This window comes from Artibeus jamaicensis, unplaced genomic scaffold (genome assembly GCF_021234435.1).
Source record: "Artibeus jamaicensis isolate MK-2021 breed Jamaican fruit bat unplaced genomic scaffold, CSHL_Jam_final contig_47, whole genome shotgun sequence".
Taxonomy (NCBI): domain Eukaryota; kingdom Metazoa; phylum Chordata; class Mammalia; order Chiroptera; family Phyllostomidae; genus Artibeus; species Artibeus jamaicensis.
Window position 1 is genome coordinate 264,839 of NW_026521848.1, and position 12,839 is coordinate 277,677.

A 12,839-nucleotide genomic window follows, 5' to 3' on the forward strand; every position below is an offset into this window, starting at 1 on the left:
ACAAAACAGGGCAAACACATTTCTTAATAAGTGCAGTTTGTTAAAATCCTGTTAAAAACAAATGGGTCAAGGGGAAGTAAAAATAATCAGAGGATCACTGTAGGAAAAATGTTTAGGTCTGGCACGTGGGAGATCTCTGGAGAGGAGGCAGTGGGAAAAATTTCATACTCTAAAGGGAAGGCGTCCCCTCCCCGCACCTCCCCTTCTTCCCTCTTGCCCGATTTATCCCACCAGAAACTACCAAGACGCCTGGAATAAAAGGTTTCAAGTTCAATAGTCACACTCTCTCCAAATACAAAAAGCAGTTACAATTCAACTCAACACAGAAGCTTGTGTGCAAAGTTACGTACGGGAAACTGAGACATCGTATAAAAAGTTAGGTTAAAGATGATTTTGTGGTTTTGTTTTGAGGGTGTGGCTCTTTGTTGGTTGCTTGAACTCAAGTAACAGTTATCCTGATGAAATATCAACAGCCGACCCACAGTAAAAACAGACAAATTCTAAAAATTAAAAAAAGCATAATTACCAAAAAAAGTCACTGCTTCCTCCCTCCACACTTTGCTTTTTTAAATTTTTTTTAAAAGTTTTTGATTTTTTTTAATCCTGAAAAGTAGACAGTAAAACAGCTCCTGGAAGAATTTACAACCAACTGCATGAGGGCCTGGGAAGCTGAGAGGCTGGAGCAGGGCTGGGACAGTGACAGGAAGGGCCCCCCAGTCACCGTATGATCAGGGGAGGGGAGGGGGGGGCCTTTAGTCAAAAAGGAGGGAGAAAGAGGAGGAAGGAGGAGGGAGGAGGGAGGGAGAGAAAGAGAAAATAAAAGGTCACTGTTGTTTGTTTGAATCCAGAGAAAAATGCCCAGCCCTGTGGGGGAAGAAGCCCCTCGGAAGGGAGGCAGCCCTGGGTTGACCTGTCCCCCAGCACCACAGGACCCTGCGGGGCAGACGAGGGACCGAGGTGGGCGCTGGTGGAGGAAGCCGGCAGGGGCCTCCGGGTCACACTGCTACTGAGTGCTCGTGCCCCCCTGTGTGTTCCCGGTGTAGCTCCCGTAGTCGTAGTTCCCGTAGTAGGGTGGCCACTGGCCCTGGTTCTGATAGTACTGGTTCCACTGCTGGGCATACTGAGGAGAAACCGAGAGTACCAAGTTGACTTTCATCTAGACCTGTATACGGCCCCTCCCCTCACCCCTCTCACCCGGGGCACAGGTGGACGCAGGGACAATAGCTGATGCACACAGGTCCCCTGACAGAAATCAAGGCACCTAGGGAGAACAAGGGGGAGTGGCCAGACGTTGGTCTGATCAGTGGGCACTAAGGGACTGAAACCCAGTCTCCTGGCCTGCCAGTCTAAGCTCTCACAGGTGCAGGTAAATTCCACATTCAAAATACTTAACCACAGGAATGGTGGCCTAGCACCAATCATCGGAATGGACATAGCAATGGGGCTGAGACAGGACCAGGAGGCTTCGCTGCACTGGGGGGGCGGGGCTCAGATACCAGCTGTTTAGCAGCTAGAGCAGAAGTGGTCACCACATGAACTGATTACATCAGATGGACACCTTCAGGCTGCCCCTCTTCTCTGGACAAGCAGGGAGTCAAGTCTGGGAATACACATCCACAAGTTTCTCCATTCCACCCCTACCCTGCCCGGCACCTACCTGCTGATACTGGTTATAGCTGGGCTGAGGGTAGGTCTGTGCGGTGGGTGGCGGTGGCGGGGTATATGGGGCCGGGGTGTAGGCGCCGTAGCTCCCGTAGTTGTAGGCAGGTGGCGGTGGAGGTGGAGGTGGTGGAGCTGTATAGCCCTGGCTATAACCTCCCTGGTTGTAGGGTGGCTGGCTGTAACTTGGCTGGAAAGCAGGAAAAAAACCCAGAGCTGTGAAATGGCCAGCTCAGCTGAGATGAAGGAAGGGCCTTTGTAAGCAATGGGCCCACAAAGAGACTTCCCTGGTGGAGGTAGAGGACGGAGGGGGAGATGGGTTAGCCACAGGCAACTCCTGAAAGCCCAGTTTTTCAGCCCCTGTAAAATAAAATTACAAAAGAACTGCCCTTCAATTGCCTCGTGTATCCAATAAGCTTGTGTGCACGAACCACTGAGTGCTCAGTAAACTGGCAGTCGTTATGAGAACAGCTGCTGAGAGAAATAGTTGTAGCTGAGGAAGCTGAGAGCCAGGCAAGTGAGGTCACCGACGGGCTCGAGTCACACAGCTGAAAAGTGGCAGAACCAGGACCTGACCCCAGGTTTGCCCACTTCCACAGCCCGCCTCATGGAGCTGCAATGCCACTACCCACCTCCACAACAAACCTAGGATGTGAGTTCTATTAATAACCCTAGTCCTTTATGAGAAAAATGAAGTCCAGAGAGGTGAAGCTGTCTGTCCAAGGTCACAAAACCAGAATGTTTTAGGTCTGGGGTTTGAATTAGTGCCTGCTCAACTCCTGTTCTAGGAAATATTCTGGTTAGGTCAGGAATAGAGAACCATTCATCTGTCTCCTGGCAGCTGTTCCCAGGCCGGGCATGAGAAAGGAATTCAGGAAACGGCTGCCCAATGACAGGGGCCTGCTCTGACTGACGGGGGCCTGCTCTGACTGACGGGGGCCTGCTCTGACTGACGGGGGCCTGTCTGTAGCAGCTCCACATGAAGGCCTTCAAGCAGAGGGCGAGTCCTCTCTAACCTCAGGGCCTGCCCCCACGTCCTGAAGACGAGGGGATTAGCCCATTCCAGCCTGGACAAGGGGCAACTCCCACTAGGCGCTCTCTTGGGGATTCAGTGAACCAGTGACAATGCCAAGAGACATGCACTTGCTGCAGGGACCTGCAGGCGGCTGGGAGCATCTGGTCAACAGCACTGTTTGGGAGAAAGGGCAGAGGCGGAGGTGGGAGTGGACACGGTCTACAGCGGGTGCGGGTGACTTCCCCGGTCCCACCTCCTCTCACCTGTGGAGGGCTGTAGCTGCTGACAGTGGGGGTGCTGGTACTGGCACTCGAGCCAGGGATGTTGCTGTTCTTGCTGTAGCTGCCAGCCCCTGGTGGGTTCCGGGCAGGACTGTAGCTGGGTGGCGGCGGTGGCTGCTGTGGTGGTGGCTGTGGCGGTGGTGGCTGCTGAGGAGGTGGCTGCTGCTGGGGAGGTCGGTTGTAGCTGCCTCGGTTGTTGGAGTTGTTGTTATCCCGGCTATTGTTACCCCAGCGGTTCTGGTTGTAGCCACCACCTCCGCTGCGGTTGAAACCTGCGGTGGAGAAACCAGATAAAAGGCTTGTCATTCTCGAGTTGGACCCGCAGGAGCTGGGCTGACCCGGTGACTGCTGCAGCCCCAGGCACAGAGTAGAAGCTCTGTCCAATGAACAAAGCACCCCCTCTGGGAGCCTCCAGACCCCTAGGCACACTCCCCCGTTCTGCCTTGGTTAACAGTCATTACTGCCGGCTGAAGGTCTGTCTTGGTTTCTACTGCGTCCTGAGTACCTCAATAATTATTTAATGAGCTGCAAGAGATGTTCTGGAAGAGGGGCTGCTAAGCACAGAAGACAGTCCTTGGAAGGCTTGTCCCAACAGGCCAGTCTCTCCTGAGCCCTCGTGCAGTTATGTCTCAAGCCTGAGACCCTTCCCTCTGCCGACTCCTGCCAGCCTCTGGACCTTAGCTCAGGCATTTGCACCTCAGGAGACCTTTCTTGAGCTCTGTCCCCCCACGGACTGGCTCCTTGGGCTTTCCTATTAAGCCCAGAAACCTTCTGGACAGTCACTATAGGGTGATGTGTGTGTCTAGGTCATGAGTGTCCCCAAACTATCCACTATAAGACCGAAACATGGTTGCACATGCCTGTTAAATTATGATTATACACTTTATTGCAGAGACAGCCCAACTTAGTCACAAAGAACTCAGGCTTTGGGTCATCTGATCCCAACTCTAGATTTAGCTGGACAAATTAACTCCCCTTAGCACCCTTCTACACTTGTTTGAGCTGGGACCCAGGACTGACAGTAAACTCAGTCTGGCCCCTCGTCTCAAGGTCAGATGGGAAGATTCACAAAAATGACAGCAATGAGATATACAGACAGGCAAGCACCTGGGGAAGCAGGACAGTGGGAACAGCTCCCTGAGGCCCCAGAGTCTGACTCATCCCAGGCGTCTCCCGAGTGTAGCCCAGGGCTGGTGCTGGGGAACCTTCACCTACTGCCTAAGTTTGCGGTCACGGAACCCAGCTCTGACCCCGGAACCAGACGTGCGAACTCACCTCCTCGGTAGTTGTTTCCTCCACCACTGCCTCCCCCTCGGTTCTGGAAGCCTCCTCGGTTGCCCCCGGGTGGACCTCGGTTATCGTAGCGCTGGAAACCGCCGCCACCCCCACGGCCCCGGAAGCCACCGCCGCCTCGGTTGTCAAAGCGCTTTTCAGGGGGTGGCCCGGCCCTGCGACCCTCCTCGTTGTATTGCCGCACCAGCTTGTCTGCCTCGTCCCGCTGCAGCTCGATGAACAGCACCTCATCCAGGAAGTCACCAACGTCTGGCAATGTGAAGTTGGCTAGGAGGAGCGGAGGGGCCCAGAGGGAACAGCAGGTCAGTACCTTTTGAGGGGTGGTGCCCTCCACAACCAGGACAGTGCAGTAGTGAGCAAGAGAGGTGAGAAAGGACCCCAACCTCAGCCTCTGACAATGGCCAGTGGCTAACAAAGACCTCATCTCCCTTTCCTGAAGGGGTAGTCATGAGCGCCAAACCAGTGTTGATAAATGCTTCCTCTGGCCTCACCCCAGGGGGCAGGCCAAGCAGGTGGAATGTGGGAAGCGAACCAAGGCTTGCTCAGTCGCCCGCCCAGTGGGGGCCAGAAGCAGGTGCCCGTGCAGGCCTCTAGCATTTGCTCCCACACGTTCCCTTCCCCGCCCTGCTCCAGTCCCGTCCAGTCTGAAAACCTTGCCACAGGAGAGATATGGGCAGTGTTTCCATCCCCAGCTGTACTAGACGGGGAGAGACAAAGTAGAAGCCGAGAGGTTAAAAAACCAATCAAGCAGCGGGGGAGGGAAAAACTATGTCAGGAGCTTTTCCCCAAGGACCCCACTGAGATGTTCCCCTGGGAATCGCTCATCTCCTACCTTTCATTTCCAAGACTGCATGATCTGGGACATCTTTCCCTTCCTCATCGGTTCGCTTTATTGTTCGGTCTTTCAGGTCCTCGTCAGTGGGACAAATGACAATAGCTTTGCGCTGGAAGCCTTCAAATGGTCTCATTTTTCGTCTCTGAGCTGACCCATAAACATTTGTCTAGGGGTAGGTAACAGAAGAGGCAAGAGATGGTACATTACAGGATGGTTTTCTTACCTATGAGGCATTATGCAGGCCAAGGATAAGAACAGGGCGCTAGTTCTTTTAAGCAGAGAAACCCAGGAAACGGACCTGACTTGGGAAGCGACTGCTGACACTCACGGGGACTTCCGTGGTTGGGCTTTGCACTTCACTCCTCTTGTTCTAGGTGCTGCACTTTACAGTCCCCCACCCCAAAGGAATACAGGCCTTGTTTTATTAACTTCAAAGATGTGTGTATTTTACGAATTGAAGGCGAGACCCTCCACCAGCAAAAATACCACAATTCACTTCACCGCAGCGGTCTGGAACTGGACCTGCGGTATTGTCAAAGAACGCCTGCACGTGCTCGCCGAAAAAATCCAGAGTACAAAACTTGAGAATACCTTCGCCCACCTTCTCCCAGTCTTATTTGCCAGGGAGAAATTGTATTAAACTTATGTCCTTCTAAAAACATGTTATTTTTAACATGAGCTAAGCCATACTAATGATACTTTTCTGCAGCCTTTTTTCACTTAATAGTTCTCTAATATTTTCCTGTGCCACTGTTTCTCTTTTTAATGGCTACATAGTATTTACAGAATGGCTATCATAATTAAGCAGCCCCCTCTAACAGTTGTGTAGATCATTCTCCTCAACACTGATTCTTTTATTCCCTCAGTGCTTCTCTGAAACATCAGTCTCACCCACAAATTTCTAACCAGGAGGACTCACAAGGCAACAGACCCTGCTTTTCACAAGTGTAGTTAAAAAAAAAAAAATTCATTTATTTTCAGAGAGAGGGGGAAGGAGGGGGAAGGAGGGAGAGACACATCGGTGTGAGAAAGAAACATCAGTTGGCTGCCTCTTGCAGGTCTCCAACTCGGGACCTGGTCCAAAACCCAGGCATGTGCCCTGACTGGGAATCAAAGGAGCGACCTTTCAGGTTATAGGCTGGTGTTTAATCCGCTGGGCAACACCAGCCAGGGCACAAATGCAGTTTTGCTTTGAACGTTCTTCTCCCCTCCTGTAGGTGATGGGCAGGTGTGTCCTGGACGGGTGCTGGCACAGAGCAGCGCCCTAGGACACATCTGATTAAGGGCAGTAGTAAGGACAACTTGCACTTATTGAACATCTCCTGTATGTTAGGCTCCTTGGGAATACATACATGCATTTAAACAACTTTTAGTGGCCTGACAGAGACTCAAGAGAGAAGCCACAAAGGGGACAAATAGTTTGTAAAGGGGAGTAAACAAATGAACAAAAAAGGTGCATTTTGAGGATGCAGTCTGGCAAAGTGGAAAAAGCCCAGGAGCAAGCCTCGGTGTGAGTATGAACTCACTCTGGCCAGTCCCTACAGCTGCTTCACCTGCACGACGGGGACAAAAAGCCTCCCTCCTGGGCTGGTGAAGACTGAGTAGGAAGAAGACCACAAAGCACTGGCCCAGAGTGAGGACCCCTTGACTGGGGCCTCGGGTGGAAGCCATCTCAACCAAGGCAGGCCTCTGGAGGGGATGTCCTGGCACACCCTGGTTCTAACCTGATTTGGCACGTCATACCCGTGTGGCCTGGGGTGAGTGACTTCCACTCAAAGCCTCAGCCTCCTTGTCTGTAAAGTCCACCTCCTGTGCATTTACTGAGTTGTAAACCCCGGATAGGGACAACAATAGGCAGGTCATATGGTCGCTATTAAGACTGAAGGAGTTCATGCGAGTAAAAGCTCCTGGTTAGCCCAGGGCCTGGCTCACAGCCAACACTCAATAGGAACCACCGCTGGCACTGGGTGGGGTACTGCTGACATTCTTATTGCAATGTTGATGAGGCAAACCAGACCGAGGGAAGGTCAAGCTACAGTGTCTTCTCATCAGAAAGGCAGGAACAATGAGACAAGGTACAAAGAACACAGGTTTTGGCGAAGAAGCTCACACCCAAAAATCCCAGCTGTGACCTTTACTATTTGTCAGACTGCAGACAAGTCCCCCAATTACTCTGAGTATCGAATTTCTTCATCTGAAAGACAGGGACTGTATCACTTTCCTCCTAGCTCTGGCGAGGATTTGTAAGTGTGAAAATGCCTGGCACACAGCAGGGAAAACAGTCGACACACACAGGGTGGATCTGGAAAAATGGCCAACAGGACTGACACTGTCCTAAGAGAAGACCAAGCAAAGTTAAGTTGAGGAAAAGACAACGCACAAGAGCTCCTCTTCTAAGACAAAAAGAATAGGGCTGGGCTGTGGGTCAGCAGAGGCCAGGGACCCAGTGCATCCCTGATGAGAAACCGTGGCTCCGGGTACTGCAGTCCCCTAAACCAGAGGTCTCTAACCTCCGAGAATGGACTGCTACCAGTCCAGGCCTGTTCAGAACTGGGCCACACAGCAGGAGGTGAGCTTAAATGTAATGTGCTTGAATCATCCCAAAACCATCCCCTCCACCCCGGTCCATGAAAAACTGTCTTCTATAAAACCTGGTGCTAAAAAAGGCTGGGGATGGCGGCTCTAAACCAGTACCTCCGTGGCCATGACATACACACCAGGCAAAGATGCTCTTCCCTATTCCCCAGGGCAAGTGTCTCACCCTTCAGGAAGGGGAGTGAGAGGGTGTGTGTGGGTTACACAAATGCTGTGTGATCTGGGCTTTGGACACTGGCCCACGTGGTTAAAAGGCATGTCAGGTTACAGGACAGAAGTCGAGTCCCTCTCACAATGGCTCTTCCTGGATTCTATTCCTAAAAGCAGAGCGAAGGTGGCATCTGGTCACAGGAAGAAAGAATTTGGGATCCTCCAAGCTAAATAATAAGGTTTTCTCCCGACACAAAAGCCTGAGTGGATGGGTGCCTGAAAGAATGTGGCCCTAGCCCATTCTGTGAACAACAGATTCCATGGTTTATATGCCCATAAGAGGTGATCCTATTTTGATTCTTTTGAACCCGAGGACAGAGAACACTGCCTAGGGCTCGTCCCTACAGCTTCATGGGATGGGAGGAACGGGCGGAGCTGGCCTCTGTCCTGGGAAGTGGCTAGACTGAGGGAGGGATGCCTCGTCAGACACTCTGGAGCTGAGGTGCGGAAAACCCTCTTGGTGAGAGTTTCCTAGGCTGAGCCTCCCTCCCCATACTCCTTGGCTTGGGGAAGGCAAGAGTGTCTAAACCACACTAGCAGAAACGCAAATACTTGCTTTTTCCTGGAGGAGAGGGAGTCAGCTGCTGGTGGCTGTTGCCACAGCAAACATAGTGAGGTCAGAGACCCCGGGCTGGCCGGGGACTGCTGTGGCCACTGGGGGATGCTGGTGTCTGTTGCTAAGAGACCAGCACAACAGCTAGATCAGCCTTTCCAGCTGTGTGAGCTCCCTCTGCCTAGCTTGAAGTCCCGCCCTGCTTGAAGATGCTGGCTCTAAAAAGGTCTGCTAAGGCTGTGTCCCTGACCCCAGCACCCCCAATCTCTAAGAATGTGGGCCAAAGGACAGGTGAGGTTTCTCAGAGGAACCGTATGGGTAGTTTTGGTGTGTAACAGCCTGGGGGCGGGGGGCGGGGAGGTAAGGTAGGAACACAGCAAACACAGCAGGAGTCCCCCGCCTCCTCCCTATCCATAGCTCAATATGGGAGACACCTGGATGGATCCCAGAGGAGCAAACTTAAAGCTGATGATAAAAGTGTACTCTGGCCCTTACTAGTGTAGCTCAGTGGATTGAGTGTGGGCATGTAAACCAAGTGGTTGCTGGTTTGATTCCTGGTCAGGGCACATGCCTGGCTTGTGGGGCAGGTCCCCGGCTGGGGGAGTGTGAGGGGCAACCACACAGTGATGTTTCACCTTCCCTTCCCCTCTCTCTAAAAAATAAATAAATAAATAAATAAATAAAATCTTAAGGGAAAAAAAAAGTGCACTCTGGGCTCACTGTAAGGTAAACCCAGGGGAAGGAACCCATGTGTAGGGAGAGAGCCAGCTGAAGTGTCGAAATGGAACTGGCTGAGGTTCTAGGGACAGAGAAGGTAGAGGAGATGAACAGCCCTTTCTCCCAATGCCTGCCAATAAGAGGTGGCTGGGCCTTCCCCTCTAGCCCAGGGTTTGTGGCGGGCAAAAGCATGGCATGGCACCTGTCAACAAGGATGCAAAGCAGGACTAGAATCACGCATTCTGAGCCTAGGCTGGTGAAACGGTCACACCCAGTCCTGCCTCTGATCACTGCCTGGCCTGGCGGGCTGTTAGAGATCTAAGGGAGCGCCTGGCCTGTGGCCCTCGCTGCCGCGGTGGTTTGGGGCCCTCACATGAGGCCCTGCACAGGCCTTCTCAGCTGCCTCCTGAAGGGCACCTGTTGCCTCAGAGAGCCAGCTCCTGCTCCGCACCTGCTCTTAAGGCTCCTTGGTACGCCAGGGACAGGCTGGGCAGCATCTCCTTCTAGAGAGGTTTTTCATCAGCAAGAGGACGAGAGCCACTTCAAACAATGTAGCCCACTTCCCCTTTTTCCTTTCTCTTTATCCTTTTAGAAGGCAGGCAAACTTAGCATGTCCCTCCCTCATTAAAACATGACTATAGTTCCCCATTGCCCACAGGGCAAAGGGTCAACACTTTTTCCCATGAATCCCACCTCCCAATTTCCCACCACAGCTCCAACCTTTTGAGTTGTAGGCGCCTGGGAAGTGGTTAGCATAACTTTGACCAGGTTCCTTTCCTCTGAGGCCTCTGTTTCACTTGTGGTTTATCTCTTTTCCTTTTCTCCTCGATGCCCCATAGCTGTAATACCCACATGATCTGAAGAGGATGCTCAGACCATCACGGAATGCAGGTCAAAGTCCTGACAAACCCAAGAGCTTGTACCCAATGAGACACATTCCGGGGTAGGACCTGGGGCCCCAACCAGACATAGACGTACGGTTCACAGGGCCTCACCCGCCTTCTGCAGGCATTTTCCTTCCCTCTCAAGAACAGGCCTTTCTGCCCTGGCTGCTGTGGCTCAGTGGGTTGAGTGCTGGCCTGTGGACTGACAGGTTGCCAGCTCCATTCCCAGTCATGCACAGGCCTGGGTTGCAGGCCAGGTCCCCAGATGGGCGCATGTTAAGAGGCAACTAATCAATGTTTCTAGGGCACCTCGATGTTCCTCTCCCTCTCTTTCTCCTCTAAAAAATAAATAAAATCTTTGAAAAAGGTAAACTACTGGCTTTAGATGTCCTCCCAGGCCTGAGTAACCTCTAGTTTGAGGCCCCATGTCAATCTACAGTTAACAGAGAACCCTCCTCCCCACCTTCAGAATTTTGGTACTTTTGCCTCACTGTTGACCTGCATCACTTGGCCCACCTTGCATATCCCTCCATTAGGAGGCCCATGGCCCTGAAGACCACAGGTGTGGCTGGTTGAGCCTCGAACCCCATCCCTGAACAAGCAAGCACACACTTCAAAGACCACCAGCGTGTCTTTACAGAGCTCAGCCATACTGTGCCCGGCTAAAGAGCCGAGGCTCGACCTCCAGGGAAGGTCCACTCTGAAATGTTGGACAGAGATGTTAAGATAATCTACCCCCAGGACTACAATCCTTCTCCATGGAGCCACATATCTGAGATGGGTTTTACAGCTGATTTAACCAGCAAAATGACTGGCAGGGATCACTTGCTGGGAATCCGCAGGGTGTTGAAACGACACTGCTCCCCCTGCAGGACACTGAGTCTCACTGATGCCAAGTAAGACTACAGCCCCATATTCCCCGACAAGAATGGGTGAAGCAAGGTCAGGGCTAAAAGTGTTTGAGGGGCAGTAAGGCTGGCTGTATGCATTACTGATGGGGCCGAGCTGCAGTAGTAACCCTGGGTGTCTCTTGGGAGTATCCTGTGCTCAACAGTGCCCCTAGCCCCCAGAAATAAATATGCTGAACATCAGCCCAATTAGTTGTTTTCATCAAAACTTAGTAGTGGGGGATCATGTGCTGTCTTCTTCATACAGTGAGAGTCTTCAGGCTCGATCCCAGTTTCTGAACCCAGAGCACACCTCACACGCCCACCAACCCAGAAGAGGGCCAGGGTATGGCTGTGCCTTGACCAACGCTCAGTTTTCCTAGCATGGCTGTTCCACCAGCAAAGAGCAGGCTTCTACTCCCAACACCTAACTGCCTGGCAAGATCATTTAAATTAATTTGTCTATCAAGAACTAGAACCAGCCAATAGCCTTTTTTCTTTTGTCTTTAAGAACTAAGTTCTTACTACGTGTTCCTTTTAAATGCTGAATATAATGAATCATTTTTTTCAACTGTAAACACTAGATTACCAGTTTAATATGAAAGGATGTAACTCAGATCAAGCACATGGAACAGATGCATAGGGCAAGGTTGTGCGGGAAGGGGTGCAGAGTTCCTCCATGCTCTCTGAGCGCACCTCTCTCTCACACTCCGCGTGTTCGTGACCCGACATGCTCACTGCCATGCACAGGCAACTTGGTCCCCTAAGCTGCCAGCCACCATCACCAACTCCACTCTCATCAGGAGCCCTCGGAACTCCCGGTAACCAAGCATCTGAAGCTACACATATGGAAGGCACTCACTTTACGTACCTGCACATTCACAGGTTTTTAAGAAGCATAAATGCAAGACTTAGGGGAAAAGCAGTTTGTTCACAGACCCCCAAATACAAAATCTGCTACTGTAAACCCTCAGGACACATGGGAAGGATGACGTCTCATAGGGAGTAAACATGGGAACTCATTACCCTGAGACAGGAATCCTTAACTATATTTGGGTTACTTACATTTTTGAGAATGTTGAAAGCCACAAGTGATCTTCCTATCCTAACTCAAAACTAATTAAAAAAAAAAAAAAAAGAATATAACTGCATACAAAATTGTGTTTAATATCAAAGGATCCCAGATCACCCAATGTGAACAACCCTCCTCTTAATTTAAAAATGGGTACAAAAATGTGACTTAGCGATGTACCTGATAGCCATAAAAATGTGCTTGCTAAGTGTTGGGAACTGCCTGCCTGGTTTCAGAAGCTGTAATCCCCGGTGGCTAAGGCTGAGTAAAGGATCATGGGACCATAAACCACTTAGGAGACAAAGCTTATCTTCCCTGCAGGGGCACCACCTCTGCCCCTTTTCTCTTCACCTTGCTTGGCCCTGGGTGGGTGACTGGTTAGCCAATGGCGGGTAAGATTCTTCAAAAGAGAGATGACCTAAGACAGGCATAGTTGCGAAGGGGCCCTCAGAGAAGGACTTGAGGTCTTATAGAAAAAGGGGGTAATGGACCTTCACCCCTCAGCTTTGACATAGCCTGAGTCATTCTGTTTGCAAGAAGTCTCCTAATCTTTTGGCTGCTTTACTTCCCCTGCTGGACTTAAGGCTGAAACAATGCTGGAGGTGGGTGTGCCCCGTGCTGAAAAGGGCAGGTTCCCTAGGGGGATCAGGCCTAAGAAAGAATGCATTAAAAAAATCCTATGAAACCTACTTTGCTAATACCCTCAATTTAAATGATAAGGGTCTGAGTTTGTTTCCCCAAAGTTTTATGGCCCTTTAACTATCTGACCCTGACTGGGAATAAGCCCTCAGAGTTCTTTAAATGTTATCTATCGTTCAATCATTTCTGCCTGAGAATG

The 12,839-nt window shown here is 51.3% G+C and overlaps 1 protein-coding gene across 2 annotated transcripts in view; it reads right to left on the reverse strand.

Annotated features, from left to right (window-relative positions):
* Positions 1 to 255: 255 nt before the first annotated feature.
* Positions 256 to 12,839, reverse strand: part of HNRNPUL1 (heterogeneous nuclear ribonucleoprotein U like 1) — a 34,002-nt gene continuing 21,418 nt past the window's right edge. For both annotated transcript variants that reach the window (XM_037157652.2, XM_037157653.2), the window contains exons 11-15: positions 5,081 to 5,249; positions 4,231 to 4,515; positions 2,938 to 3,227; positions 1,658 to 1,849; positions 256 to 1,120 (exon numbers count right to left, since the gene is read on the reverse strand). In XM_037157652.2, coding sequence (XP_037013547.2) covers positions 1,004 to 1,120; positions 1,658 to 1,849; positions 2,938 to 3,227; positions 4,231 to 4,515; positions 5,081 to 5,249 — 1,053 coding nt within the window. In that variant the 3' untranslated portion in view covers positions 256 to 1,003. The remainder of the gene's footprint in view (positions 1,121 to 1,657; positions 1,850 to 2,937; positions 3,228 to 4,230; positions 4,516 to 5,080; positions 5,250 to 12,839) is intronic.